General features: G+C 39.0%; 2 protein-coding genes across 11 annotated transcripts in view; one reads left to right on the top strand and one right to left on the bottom strand.

The window, feature by feature from the left end:
* The window catches only part of PLXNC1 (plexin C1), a 183,844-nt gene extending 170,525 nt beyond the window's left edge, over positions 1 to 13,319 (top strand). For 2 of the 5 annotated variants that reach the window (XM_023738576.1, XM_004384207.2), the window contains 7 exons: positions 1,324 to 1,355; positions 1,456 to 1,563; positions 2,794 to 2,957; positions 5,349 to 5,496; positions 8,212 to 8,352; positions 8,446 to 8,520; positions 9,703 to 12,189. In XM_023738576.1, the coding sequence (XP_023594344.1) occupies positions 1,324 to 1,355; positions 1,456 to 1,563; positions 2,794 to 2,957; positions 5,349 to 5,496; positions 8,212 to 8,352; positions 8,446 to 8,520; positions 9,703 to 9,807 (773 nt within the window). In that variant the 3' untranslated portion in view covers positions 9,808 to 12,189. Of the gene's footprint in view, positions 1 to 1,323; positions 1,356 to 1,455; positions 1,564 to 2,793; positions 2,958 to 5,348; positions 5,497 to 8,211; positions 8,353 to 8,445; positions 8,521 to 9,702; positions 12,190 to 12,239; positions 12,379 to 13,180 lie in introns of those variants that run through there. The other 3 variants (XM_023738574.1, XM_023738572.1, XM_023738575.1) reach the window with 3 other exon arrangements.
* The window catches only part of CEP83 (centrosomal protein 83), a 151,579-nt gene continuing 150,295 nt past the window's right edge, over positions 13,044 to 14,327 (bottom strand). For 5 of the 6 annotated variants that reach the window (XM_023738581.1, XM_023738577.1, XM_023738580.1 and 2 more), the window contains one exon: positions 13,486 to 13,716. In XM_023738581.1, coding sequence (XP_023594349.1) covers positions 13,612 to 13,716 — 105 coding nt within the window. In that variant the 3' untranslated portion in view covers positions 13,486 to 13,611. Of the gene's footprint in view, positions 13,717 to 14,327 lie in introns of all 6 variants that reach the window. The other variant, XM_004384208.2, reaches the window with a different exon arrangement.

Genomic DNA, 14,327 nt, shown 5'->3' on the forward strand with positions numbered 1-14,327 from the left:
GACATTCTTCTTGTTGTTAGCTGCTGTGGAGTCGACCCCATGCACAATGGAAGGAAATAGTGCCTGGTCCTGCACCATCCTCGTGACCGATTGTGGATCAGGCCATCTGAGCATTCTTACATCATCAGTAATCTCTACTGCCACCTGTACTTTCTTTCTCTCCCCTCTACTGCGTCCTTTCCATTGGCATTCCAAAAATAATCTAGTCTGTCTCATCTTCCCTCTTATTCCTCCATTTACCCTTTACACCCAATTTTCTTCCAAGAATTTCCTCACACTGTGCCACTCTCCCATTTGCTCTGTGAGCTCCACCTCATCACCTTTCTTTCAGGTCTTAGAAGAGATCATGCTCCTTCCCACCTCAGGGCCTTTGCACTTCTTGTTTCCGTTCTCCATTTGCCTGGCTAACTCTATCCATTCATTTAGGTCAGCTCAAACATGCCTTCCTCAAACATCCCAGACTAGGTCAGTTCCTTGTTAGATACTCTTTTAGCATATAATTCTCCTTCATGGTCCTGATCACACTTTCAGTTAATTAATTGTGTAATTAATAGTTTGATGTCTTTCACTGGCTAGAATGTAAATTCTGTTAGGGCAGAAACTGTCGTGGTTATTATTCACTGTCGTGGAGTTGGCCTCTGACTCATGGTGACCCCATGCAAAACGAAACAAAACACTGCTTGGTCCTGCGCCAACCCCACGATTGCTTACAGGTTGGACTGCTGTGATTCATAGAGTTTTCCTTGACTGATTTCTCAGAAGTAGATCACCAGGCCTTCTTGCTAGTCGATCTTAGTCTGGAAGCTTTGCTGAAACCTGTTCAGCATCATAGTAACATGCAAGCCTCCACTGACAGATGGGTGGTGGCTGAGCATGAGATACATTGGCCAGGAATCAAACCCAAGTCTCCTGCATGGAAGGCAAGAATTCTGCCACTGAACCACCACTGCCCCCAACAGGGCAAGAACTAGGTCTTTTTTAATTCATTGTTATATGCCTGATAGCCCCTGGCACATAGTAGGTGCTCCATAAATATTTGTTAAGTGAGTGAGACTTGAACCTCTTCTACCCCACCGTCACCAAGTTTTAGCCTCTTTTTCAACACTTCAAGGACAGGGAACGTGCTTCCCACTGCAGGCTCTAGCTCATACTATCTATCTTCATACCGTTCTTAAGATCTTAAGATGTAGCAAAGGGTGAAAAAAATGTAACTTAGGTAACCTCTTCAGTTTATAGCACAAATGGGGCGTTTTATGGGATAGCCAATTAGCCCGTGGTTGTTTTTTTAATGGACTGTTTTCTCTCTTTCTCTCTGGCGTTCAGACGTGGAATACTCAGACGACCACTGCCATTTGGTGAGTTAAGGCTTTCTTGCGCTCGCTGCTGAATCGCATGCCTTCTGTAGTATGAATGGTCTCCTTGGGTAACACTTCTACTACTCTGTCTTCCCTTTAGATTTTACCAGATTCAGAAGCATTCCAAGATGTACAAGGAAAGAGACATCGAGGGAAGCACAAGTTCAAAGTAAAAGAAATGTATCTGACAAAGCTGCTGTCAACCAAGGTACACTTACTGTTCTGGGGGCGCTTTTACGGCTACCTTGGGGGTGTATGATGTGTTTGACTTAATTTCCACTGAAGTGTGAAAATGTTACAAATCCCTTGTGCCTTCTAGCAAAGCAAAATGAAAGTTTAAATTGTAAACACTTCCTACCCGCTTTCTTTTTTTATATATATAAACTGCAAAGATAACAGCACTTCACAAATTTCCACTATAGCATCTTCAATCAGGGATTTAATATTGTTCCCAGCCCCTTTACCCACCATTTTGCTATTGTTATTTTTTAGGTTGACAGCATAATTATTCCTTTTTGTTTACTTGTTATTATCTATGAGCAATAAAACTCTCTTTGAATTGCAAATAAAATGAAGGCGGGGTCAGTGACTATAAACCAAGTAAATCTTACTGATTTTTTTTTTCATTTTAAAGTTAAGAATTCTATTCACATATAAAAATGTCAGGCGTGAAAGCCAGTGGAATACCAAATCAGGAGCCAATTTTTCGTTATTTGGCTTTTGTTAGGATTAACAGAAATCTGTGGTGGTCCTTTTTTTTTTCTGAAATGACTAGCAATATAAATGCTGTTATCTGCACCTGGCCCCAGTAACTTGATGGGCATGCTTCTTCAGATTACAGCAGAGAATCCACGTAGAGCTTAGTAGATATGTTTAGTGAGCAGAGGACAGACACAGCCTCTTAATTTTCTCAGCTGTCTCACAGAGTTCTGCCTATTTGGTTTTTGTAAAGCACTCACGTGCTTTGGAAAGGCCACAATAAAACCCTATGATGGAAACATGTGCAGCAAGAAAAATTCTGGGAACAGAGCAACATCACTTGAGTTTTTCTAGGCTGAGCATAACTATAAAAGCCAAACATCCATGGCTCCTTGGTTTATGTGTACAGCCCTACAACTGACATTTCAACCACTAGAGATTTCTAAGATATTCTCCCTGTTGGCTAAACACTGTTGTCATCAGCAAGAAGCTTATGAAACAAATTTATAATTTTGGCCGTGGGTTTCCAGGACCTTTGTCCCATACTGTGAGTGTTGGCCTCATTTGACAATTTTAGTTATTGTCTTTTCAGCTTTTCTCTGTTTTGTACACTATAGTCTCTAAACTTGGATTTCATTTTCCGTCGTGTTTTCAAAACTGCTACTGTACATACACACACGTATATATTTATATACTTTTTCTTTTTAATCTCACAAATGCAATGTCCTCTGTCTTTCAGGTGGCAATTCATTCTGTGCTTGAAAAACTTTTTAGAAGCATTTGGAGTTTACCCAACAGCAGAGCCCCATTTGCTATAAAATACTTTTTTGACTTTTTGGATGCCCAGGCTGAAAACAAAAAAATCACAGATCCTGATGTTGTACATATTTGGAAAACAAACAGGTGGGAATGTAGGCAATTATTGACTGTTTTCACGAATCTGGGACAGAATAACTAAAATTGAGGGCAAAGATAGGAAGATTTATCAGAATCTTTGTGCTTGGTAAGCTATCATGTCAAAATAGTTTCTTGCTCTGTTACTATTTTTAAACAATAAATAAAACTACTTCTATGCTGAGAATTCTATTCTTTAGGATTAAGTAAAAAAATCTATTATCCTTAATGCATGAAAAACACTGTCTAAAATGTTAACATGAGTTTAGCTTGACCAGAAGGATGAGAAATTAATATTTTGTGGGATTCCTCATACAATGTTTTCATTAAAGACTCTTTTATTTGTCCCTAAAAGAATCGGTCACTTTGCAATTTCCAAACTGTCTTCTTCCTGCATGCTTAAGCCCTATCCAGGCCTATCTCAGATCGTTGCTTGTGTTCACTCCCTTCCTTTCAGCCACTGTGTTTGTCTACACTCTGATTCTGTATATAAATGCTTCAGCCTTATCAAATACAGTACTCAGATGCCAGGAGAATTAACCAAAGGTTTGTTTTATTTATTAACATTTTACCTCAGGCAGGGGTAAGGAATCTAGATTTATTCTAAATGTCTCTGCAGTAAAAAAAAAAATATAGCTCATTACCTTTATTTGAAATACTTTTGCATGAGCTGAGTAAGACTCAGAGTTATGATGAACAACTTCTCAGTGCAAGCTCAAGCCCTTCCAAGCACTGAAGGTAGGCAGACGATTTTAAACAAGTACTAAAAGCTGAAGTTCTAGAGTCTAGATCTGAGCTTCTCCCATTTAATCCAGGTCTAGCCCAACTCCCTGCCCCAGTCCGCTCCCTTCCTGTGTTCTAGCCTTTTATCCCCCTGCCCTGCTATTCTCGCACCAAGCTTGGGAGCTGCAGCCCACCACTGCACCATGAAGACATGGCATCTGAGCAGGGGTAGCAGCCAGGACAGTGGGGCTGGAAGTGCCTTTAGGCTATTGAGAGACCCAGTAGCCATATGGTAGAGGCTAGAGTTGGACTTTGAACAGTTCTCAAGTTTATATTCAGGTATTTATTTGAGTACCTACTATGTGCCAAGCACTGGTATAGGTGCTAGAAATATAAACCAGTTTCTGTCTAGTCGATTTTCAACTCATGGTGACCTCAATAGAACTGGGCTTCATAGGGTTTTCAATGGCTGATTTTTCCAAAGTAGATTGCCAGGCCTTTCTTCCAAGGCACCTCTGGGTGGACTTGAACCCTTAACCTTTCAGCTAGCAGCTGAGTGTGTTAACCACTTGCAACACACAGGAACTCTGCTGGAGATAAAATAATGAACAAAACAGGCAAAAACCCATGTTCTTATGGAGTTTATATTCTAATGGGTGAAGACAGACAATAAAATAGGCTTAGTATATGAGAAGGTTATGTGTGCAATGGAGAAACTGGGAAAGGAGAATAAAGAGTGTCAGGATAGATTGGTTAGAGAAGTCCTCACTGAGATGATGCCATTTGAGCCAAGTTTTGAAAGAGGTGACAGGTGAGGGCACAAACCATGTGACCATCTCAAGAGAGTTTCAGGAAGACAGGCAACAAGAGCAGAAGTCCTGAGGCAGGAGCTTGGCTGGCATTCTTGAACAACAGTGAGGAGGCCACTTGAGTTGGAATGAGTAAGGTAGAAAGTAGTAGGAGATGGGGGCACTGGGCCAGACCATGTAGGGTTTTTACCTGCAAGGAGATGGAAACATGTAGTATTTGGAGCAGAGGAGAGACATGATCTGATTCTGCGTTAAAACAATCACTGGTAGTTGTGTAGAGAATAAACCATCAGAAGCTGGGGATTATAATCCAGGTGAGAGACGGTGGTAGCTTAGACCAGGGTGTAGCATTTAGGAGGCACAGTGGTTAAAATGATCGACTGCTAACTGAAAGGTTGGCAGTTTGAAACCACCAGCGGCTCTGAGGGAGAAAGATGTGGCAGTCTGCTTCTGTAGAGATTTTAGCCACGGAAACCCTATGCGGTCGCTGTGAGTCCAAATCACCTTGAAGGCAGTGGGTGGGCAGCACCTAGAGGAAGTGAGTAGAGGTCAGATTCTACAGCTCTGAATATGAGATGTTCTCATTGGTAACCATTATCTAATATTATCAAGAACTATCTGGAGAAAATTCTTATCCACTTTCAGATTTATCCTCCTCTAGTCCTTCCTCTCAGTAGCCCTGTTAGTTTAACCCTTTCTTGTTCTCTCTCAGTGATGCTGCCATCTGTTGCTTGGTATGTCTGCCAAAGCAGACTTGTATACTTTGATTACAAGGATAAAAACGCCTGTTTACAAACTGGGATAAACAGAACACTGGCCTCATATGAATGGCCCTATTTGAAAGAGATTTCTCTCTCCTTTTGAACAGCCTTCCTCTTCGTTTCTGGGTAAACATCCTGAAGAACCCTCAGTTTGTCTTTGACATTAAGAAGACGCCGCACATAGATGGCTGTTTGTCAGTGATTGCCCAGGCATTCATGGATGCATTTTCTCTCACGGAGCAGCAACTAGGGAAGGTAGGGCTCCACTGTAGTATTTTTTGAACGTCCTCCTATGAATTTGAAGTACTCTCTATTTCCTGTAAACCAACTCTGTAAAAATAATAAACGATTGGCCTAAACCATGCCAGCTGAAAGGAAATAGCCAATGATGGTCACTGTACATTCATTTTGCTCCAAAATATGTCTCATTTATTTCTATTTTTTAATCTAGTATTTTTTTAAGTGAAAGCTGAAATATTAGATTAGCCCCACCCTACTGCAGAACTCTGCCTGTGAAAAAATTCACCACAAAGTATAGATTTTCTTTGTTTCCTGAAGAAAATATGCTACAGACACTGATAAAACATTAGCCCAAAGTGTGAAACTATTGAAATTTGCCTAAATTAGTTCCATAAATTAGTTCCATCTGAATATACATAAAAGAGGCTCTATTTGAATATGACAAATTGCTTATGGGGAAGAAAATCTTGCCTGAGATTTGCATCACTACTGGTTTGTCAGTTTATAATCAAAACATGAATATTGTTTTCCTATGGTTCTTGGCTGATCAAAAGCCTCAAGCAAGCAAAGCAAGATAAAAATACAGAGCAAACTTTGAAAGAGGTGTTTTGGTCTTACATGAAGTACTCCAAAATACATTAAACTGAGTAATATCCGTACCTAATGCATTTCAGAAAATCTTTTAACGCTGAACTGTGGCTCTTTGGTAGAGGATTTTAATAGTGCCTGGGATGAACAGTGATTGATGTTTACTAAGCACCTCAGACTCCTAGCTTAAATCTATACTCTCTATCACCACTATTCCTACAGAATAAACCTGTTTTTATTTTTGTCTTCTCGAGCATTGCCTAGTCTCTCAAGGTAGAATCCTTGGCCTTTGACTCCTTCTTCTGCCTCCCTTCTCCCAACCTCTCCCTCCAGTCAGTTGGTTACTACTCACTTCTGTCTCCAGAATGTCTCTGTTGTTTCCTTTTATTCCCTCTGCCTCATCCTGTCATCCCTTCTCCACTAGGGTAGTAACTGCCTCCTAACCGCTGTCCTTGCCCCTGCTGTGTACCCTGCCCCCGCCAGACTTCCTTTTCACTTGTGTCTCAGGTGATCTTTCTAGAACATAAACCTGATCTTGTCAGTTTCCTGCTTAAAAATGTTTAAATACTTCCCATTACCTACCATTTAACAATCTTCTCAGTGCCACCTTGCCCTTCCTGACTGGACTTCGGGTCTCTTTTCTGACCTCATCATTTTCTTGCACACTTCATATGCTCTCTATGCTAGTTTAGTTTTCCCAAACACACTATGAACTTGTTTTCATATCCCTTTGTTCATCCCCTTCCTGTCTCACAACTACTCTGTTTAGTAAAATACTACTCATTCATTTATTCAACACGATTTCCAGATGTGTACCAGAAACTGCACGAGGCTCAGATCAGTGTAAATACACATGCTTTGAACCTTCCCCTGATCTACTTCCCACAACACTTTATTCATTTGACTAATAAAGTTCTTAGCATTCAGCACAGTGACAGTTAAATGTTTATCTATTTATAGTAAAAATGGTTATTTATTAATTACTTCCTCTGTTCTTGGTATATTTCAATTAATCTTCACAAGAACCATATAAGGTAAGGTGTATACCTTATATATAACCATATAAGGTATAGATAAGGAAATTGATGCTCTGAGAGGTTACAAAACCCACTGCCACTGAGGTTACAAGTGTTGCCTAAAATCACACAATGTAGCAGAATTATGATCTACCTCTATAGTCTTTATCTTTATTTTATACCCTCCTACTTACTGATCACTTATACTAAGCAATGTGTAAGTTTGTCTTCCCAACTGGATTGTAAGCTTCTTAAGGTCGGGTACTGGTCTCTTTCATCTTTATATACCCAATGCCTACTGTAGTGCCTGGCTGAATGTTTATTGAATGCATGATCACATGATTTGTGGGTTCTACTTAAACTCGACAAGTAAAAATATCTCAGTCTAGGCATCAGAATGGTTCATCAAGTTATTGGTTCAGCTTCAGATATTCTTTGTCACCCATCCTTCCTAAGTAGAATTTTTTTAAAATTGTGTGCAAAATGATTATTTAAATTTTCACTTACTCAGTTTTTTAATATTATCATTGTTATAGTTACATAAGAACATTCAAACTGCCTGGGGACCTATGCAAAATCAGACCCCACAGCCACCAACACTAATGACCATGCATTTCCTTGAGGAAACTGGAAGATCTTTATAATCTAATGAAATAAAAGGGACAAGCAGAAAAATCTGCCACTGCCAATTAGTTACCAGTTTCGTGGTTATATAAAGGGCCCAATCAGACCTACAATCAAGTCTTTTATAAATGCCAAAATTCACTGGTGGGTGAGGATGAGAGCAAATGTTTTAATTCAGGCTTTTTCCAACCATTAGTAATGAACTGTGATTGAAATAAGTTCCATTGTTACAGTAACTCAAAGTCATACAAAAATAATAATTTTAGTTCTTTTATGAGAGGAAGGCAGAATATATTAGCATTTAATCTGCCTGAAAATAACAGTGAGTCACCAGAACTATATAGATGGCAGTCAGTCATGCAGTCAACAACATTTATTAAGGCCTACTGCATGAAGCCTCATTACCAGGGGATAATACTGGTAGTGGAGGTTCAGATACATTGGTACGGTTACAAATTTCCTTGGTTTTGCACTCTTTCTGCCATGGTTGCTTTTCTTCCAGGAAGCACCAACTAATAAACTTCTCTACGCCAAGGATATCCCAACCTACAAAGAAGAAGTAAAATCTTACTACAAAGCAATCAGGGATTTGCCTCCATTGTCATCTTCAGAAATGGAAGAATTCTTAACTCAGGAATCTAAGGTAGCATTAGAAAACAGATATAACTTACATTTTGTTACTTCTTTCAAAAAAAAACCATTCCAGAATTTCTCAACAAGCCTTTCTTTATTTAAGAAACATGAAAATGAATTTAATGAAGAAGTGGCCTTGACAGAAATCTACAAATACATCGTAAAGTATTTTGATGAGGTAAGATTTTAAATTAGAACAATTTTTTTAAAAAAAAACCTATGAATCAGTCGCAAGGATTTGGGTATAGCTTTCTATGGGTCTCAGGACAGCTGTGGCATCCCAAATGGCCAGAAAGGGAGGCCAGGAAGCCTGTCTGAGATGGGGGATCCTGGCACCAAGCCAGACCCTGCACCTGGCTGCCCCTCTGAGTTTTATCATGCTGCCTACTTTTGAACCAACCTGAATTTACATTTGAGTTTTTGTGGCCTACAGCCACACTGACTTAAAATAACTTGATAAGTAAGTAGTGGTCCTATTAAATGGGGCCAGTTTATGCTGGATTGTAATCTGCTAAAATGAAAGCTAAGCTTATTAAACCACCTAGATTCTGTATTCAATAGTTATCTGAATAACTATGACATATTTCTGACTTAAGAAACTATTTCAATAAACCATTCTCCTTTATGATTAATTCTCCTAAATCTGGATTTTTTTCTTTGGGAATTCACACAGACACATTTATCAGATGCGCTGTTTCCAAATATATGTTAATCCCCCCTTCCCTGATTCCCCCCACTCAGTCATGCTGGGACAGGCTATCCATGTCAATGGTGAGAATAGCTCACCCATTCCATTTGCTACTTGAAGATCAAGTGAAGAGCTAAGGTAGGGTAGAGGCAATGAGTTCCTTCAACATGATAAGCATCCCTCTTTCCAGGGGCTAGGGGTGAAAAGGGAAGCACTGGGGAGGGTAGGGGAGAGGAGGGACTACACTGCATAGGATGGGCGGGAAGAGGGGAGGGAAGTGTTCATCTCTTACCAGGATGCCCCTGCCTGCTGCATTGAAGAATACTTGCCTGCATGTTGGCTGCCCAGGAATGCTTGCTGTGCTTGGAATGGCTATGACATAATGCATTAAAGCAGGGCCTTGAAGTCTGGCCCCATATTTGTAAGAAGATAGTTGGTATTTCTTGTGAGCTTCTATTTTAAGCCAAAATGTTGTTGATCCTGTGATAATGACTCAGCAAAACAACTTGCAAAGTGAGTATGTAAATGATCGGAGAAAATATTGGCATCTGTTTCATACAGATTTTACCACTCACAGCATCAGGAATGCAAAAAATAAAAATAAAAACCAAAAAGAAACCCATTTAATGCTAAAACCACAATATCTAAAATAACTGTTCTAATTGTCAACAGATTCTAAATAAACTAGAAAGAGAACGAGGGCTGGAAGAAGCTCAGAAACAACTCTTGCATGTAAGAGTCTTATTTGATGAAAAGAAGAAATGCAAGTGGATGTAAGCACTCTGGGGCCTGGCTTAATCTGGCAGAGTTCTTCAGACGACTTGGGAGCAAAATGGCTGCTTGAGCTACTCTGTGTCGTTAATTTTTTAAGTTTGCACATAGGTTCCACTTTGAGCACTGTCTTCGTAAGAGACCAAGGTACATGCACAGCTTTTAGAAAGCAGACCAAACATTGTGCCTGTGGGAACCCTTCTGTAAATAGAGTTGAAGTGGTTGTTGCAAACAGCCTCCTTGTTTACAGAGAATACAGGGCCAGTAAGCAAGTGTCAGTATTGTAACTACAGCCTCCACTTAAGCACAATAATATAAGTGGTTTTGTTTGAAAACTACAGCTAGGTAGCACTTGTGACTACACTGCACCTCTGCAGAAAAGGGACACTGCCAGTGCTCAACACAAAATGTGAAATGAGTCATTTGGAAACAAGGTGGGGGTGTTAGGGCAACCTCGAGGATTTGCAGCATTGAAACTTTCCCCAGTAGTTCTTGGAAAAGCTGACCGCAAAATTTGGTAGTGTGTACACTTAGCATTCGTGAGTGTGTATATGTGTTTTTAAACCAAAAACTAACAGTGTTGCAACATCGTTGAAAGGGCTCGTGTTTTTCAGTGGTCACCAACTGCACTCATCAAACTCACCTCCATTTCACCAAGGAGCTCTAAAGCAAGGAGAGTTTTATTTAAATGCAATAGCATTTTACCCACTTCGTTCTAACTTATATTCCTTTTTTTCTTTTTCTATTTTTTCATACAGCATGTATCTGATAGTGGGCATACTGGGTATTGTTTAAAAGAGAAAATTCATTAGTAGATTACGTATACTGTTTAAAAACTTGATCAGAACTATCTGTGGAAGAGTACTCGCTCTCCCAATCCTACATTTCTAGACTCGTGTCTCCTTGCTTTAGATTTCAAGTGAACCCTGTGGTTATAAATACTTGTGTGTGATTAAAAAAAAATACATTTTACATTTCATGAAATTGCTGTTCACACTGGAGTATAATATATAAATATATATATTTAAGGCTCAAGGCCTGAAAATATTAGTATACAACTTGGTATCTTAGTCTTACTATGTACTTTTTGAAAGTATTCCTCACAGGAGAATTAAAAATATCCATTTTATTCATGCCTTTCTTTTTAAAGAATTCCCTTTCCAGTGATACTGTAGTCTTTTTATTGCTGATTTTTTATTCCTGAATTTTTGCTGCTCATGACCAATTTTAATACCACTGTGTTTTCCATTAAACCAGAAGTAAAAACCGTAATTGGCAACTCTCTCAAGCTTCTCTTATGGCACCTTTTACCCTTGGTGTTCCAAATTCCGAATCTAGAAAATAAATATTTTCAAATAGCAAGCAAAACATTGATCACACATTCCTTAAAATCATTTACCAATACTGTATGTAACATCAGGATTTAAATGTGAAGTTTATCTGAGATAAATGAAATTCTTTTTTTCTCCTCAACATCTGGTAAAGAGAGAGGTGACACCTCAACCAACTGATCAGAAATGAAGCAGTTACTGCCCTGATAGCACCCTCCCAACCCCGTTGCTTTTGACCATTGTCTGTCCAATGGAGACACCTCAAAAATACTACCAAATAAGTTCCTTATTAAGTATTAAGGTGAGAGGTCTGGCCCCATCTAGGGCTGCTGCAGTCTTGAAAGATGTGAAGGAGTTCATAAGTGAACACTAGTAGGAGAGCTGAGAGCCAAGGGTAGGAGAGTTGCCCAAAAGACTTCCCCTTCTTTAGGGTACAGAAATGCTAAGAAAACTCAAAGGATCAGCTACAGCTTTATCTAAGTATTTACTAAATGCTACAGATGAGGGTGTCCCTGTCCAGCTCTCTGGCACACAAGTCCTGTGTGGAGAATTATCTGCTCTTCAGGGACTGTGCTGTTGGGAACTTTGGGCAAGTCACTTACCTCTTTGTGCCTCGATTTCTGTATAATATTTCTATCCTACCTCACTGAGGTGGCGTGAAGATTCACTAATGTATGTAGCGTGTTTGTCAATCTTCCAGTGAAAAGCACTGTCTAGATCCACACTTTGGATCACATTAGCCAAACGCAGTAAATGGCCAAATCAGATGTGTGCTGAAGACAATCAGTCACTGGGTCCATATTAAACAGCAACCAGAGAAACAAATGGCAAACAATATCTATTTTCAAGTTTCTTCGCATATTTTTTTGGTGCAAAACGATTCATTTATAAACTTTTTTTTCTAACACTAGTGTCTACAGCAGCATTTAAAAATTTATTCAGTTACCTTTTCTGTATTAGGATTTAAAGTCTATTTCTTATTGTATACCTGATTGAAGCTGTTCTTGGAGATGAATGTTTTAAATGTCTATATCCAGAAATAAACATTTTGATGTAACCGTGGGCTCTTTCTGTCTTTTTAAAATTTTTTTCCTTTCAATTTTCCAGCTATAGTAGCTTTTTTATTCTAAGTGGCTCCATGGAAATTGTTTTTCATGAACAAGATGTCACTGTATACTCTATGTGAATAAGCAGCTATATTATATAGTAAGTCAGTCTAAATCTAGTTCCTTGTTAACTGATGCTAAGGGCTGCTCGATTACATTCCTGGCCTCCAATATCAACTTGGATTTTTTGATTATGAAGACTTCTGGATAATGAACATTCCACTTAGTTTGGCAGGCATGAGCTCTGCCTTGTTGGCATGAAATTATTCCAGCAGAATTCCTCTAAAAAATGTTACATAAAAAGCTTCTGCTGGGTGCACAGTGGAGAAAAAAGTAAATGATGGCATACTTAGGGACGTGCAGAAATAAAACATTTATAATTATTTGGTTAGATTCAAAATAGTGGAAAGCAAAATTAAATACCAACAATACTTCTACAGGAAACACACTGGGTTCAAGTTTTACAATTGATGGCCCCATTTTTATACAGCCACAGGATTTAATTATTTGTACTTTGTTATCTTCTATTAAAATTCTAACTCAACAAAGCCAAACTCAGTGAGATCTATCTACATTGCTAAATACCCAAAACAACCCACACCCATTGCTGTGGAGTTAGTTCCAACTCATAGTGACCCTATAGGACAGAGCAGAACTGCCCCACAGGGTTTCCAAGGAGCGGCTGGTGGATTCAAACTGCTGACCTTTTGGTTAGCAGCCGAGCTCTTAACCACTGCGCCACCAGGGCTCCCACTCCTAAATATGTATGGTCAAAGTGAAATTAAACACAAGACAATATAGATAGAAAAATATTTATTAAGCTCTGTAATAAATTATGTGCACACAGGTTTTAGAAAAGGTAGCCTTTGTAATGAATATATATTTAGGTAACTAAGTTTTATTTTTTATGCTGACTTTTAAATTTTCATCCTTTTTTTTAAGAACTAGAGGTTTGTAACTCTTGTACAGAGTAAAACAGAAGATGTTTGCAGACCCTGTTGTTGCCAAGCATCCTGAAGATGAGGAAGAGGGAATTCAACATGGGCATATTTCAGGCAAAATGCCAAAAAACTTCAACAAAATAAAATAATTTTAAAACTTGATTCCCTAATTCCTTTTTTTTATATTTTCAAAGGATTGTCAACAGATAATCTAAATCTCTCTGAAATGGCTTCTTTTAATGCTTTGTTTGTTGTTGGTATCCTAAAATCCCAAAAGTCATGAAATACAGTATGCAGCTGGTACCTTTCCTTGAGGCACATTCAAGTGTTCTGGCAAACAGTAATAAAGTATCTAAATGCCACATGTTAAAACTTTACGCTTTATTGAGTCACTGATTTCGCCCCTTTTGATCTGCCTTTTCTCCAAGAACATCATTCCCCAGGAGATCCAAGTTCCTCTAGTTGTTTTCTTTGTGTTGTTTCTAGGTCTTCTAGTCTTTTCCGCAGTAGAGAGAGTTCCCTTTGATGCTGTTCCTCCTTAAAATGTTGCAGAGAAAGCACAGCAAAAGTAACTGTTAGAAAAACTATGGAAAAGTAACTGTTAAGCAGCAGCCTCAGTCGGCCTCTTTTATACAGGCCTGCAACATCTGGCAAGGAAACAATGACCATTTTAGCAGTTTAAGAACAGAGCAGCATGGGCTAGACTACTAACCAGTCCTCACTTCTCTCCAGCCTCAGGCTCTAGCCTGAAGCAAAACCGAAAGTCTATTTTTTTCTGACTGTACAATTCAGCAGGGAGTGAATGAGAACTAATGCAGGCCCTAGTGTACTTATGTGGCAGCTTTTCTAACAGGACTGGAGTTTAACAGCAGTGTATTATAAACAAAGTACTCAGTGACTAAATCTCCAGGGCTTACAACATTATCAAATGCAGTTATTTATTAATGGTCTATCTTCTGAAAATCAATCAATTTGATTCCTTCAATATTTTAGTGCACTTATATAGTAGAAAGAGACCACGTTTTGGAATCACACAGATTTAAGTCTGAAACTTAACTCTGTCACTTACTAGCTATGTTATTGTTGTTGTTAGGTGCTGTCAAGTTGATTTCAACTCATAGTGACTCCATGTGACAGAGTAGAACTGC

This window comes from Trichechus manatus, unplaced genomic scaffold (genome assembly GCF_000243295.1).
Source record: "Trichechus manatus latirostris isolate Lorelei unplaced genomic scaffold, TriManLat1.0 scaffold00119, whole genome shotgun sequence".
In the NCBI taxonomy this organism is placed as follows: domain Eukaryota; kingdom Metazoa; phylum Chordata; class Mammalia; order Sirenia; family Trichechidae; genus Trichechus; species Trichechus manatus.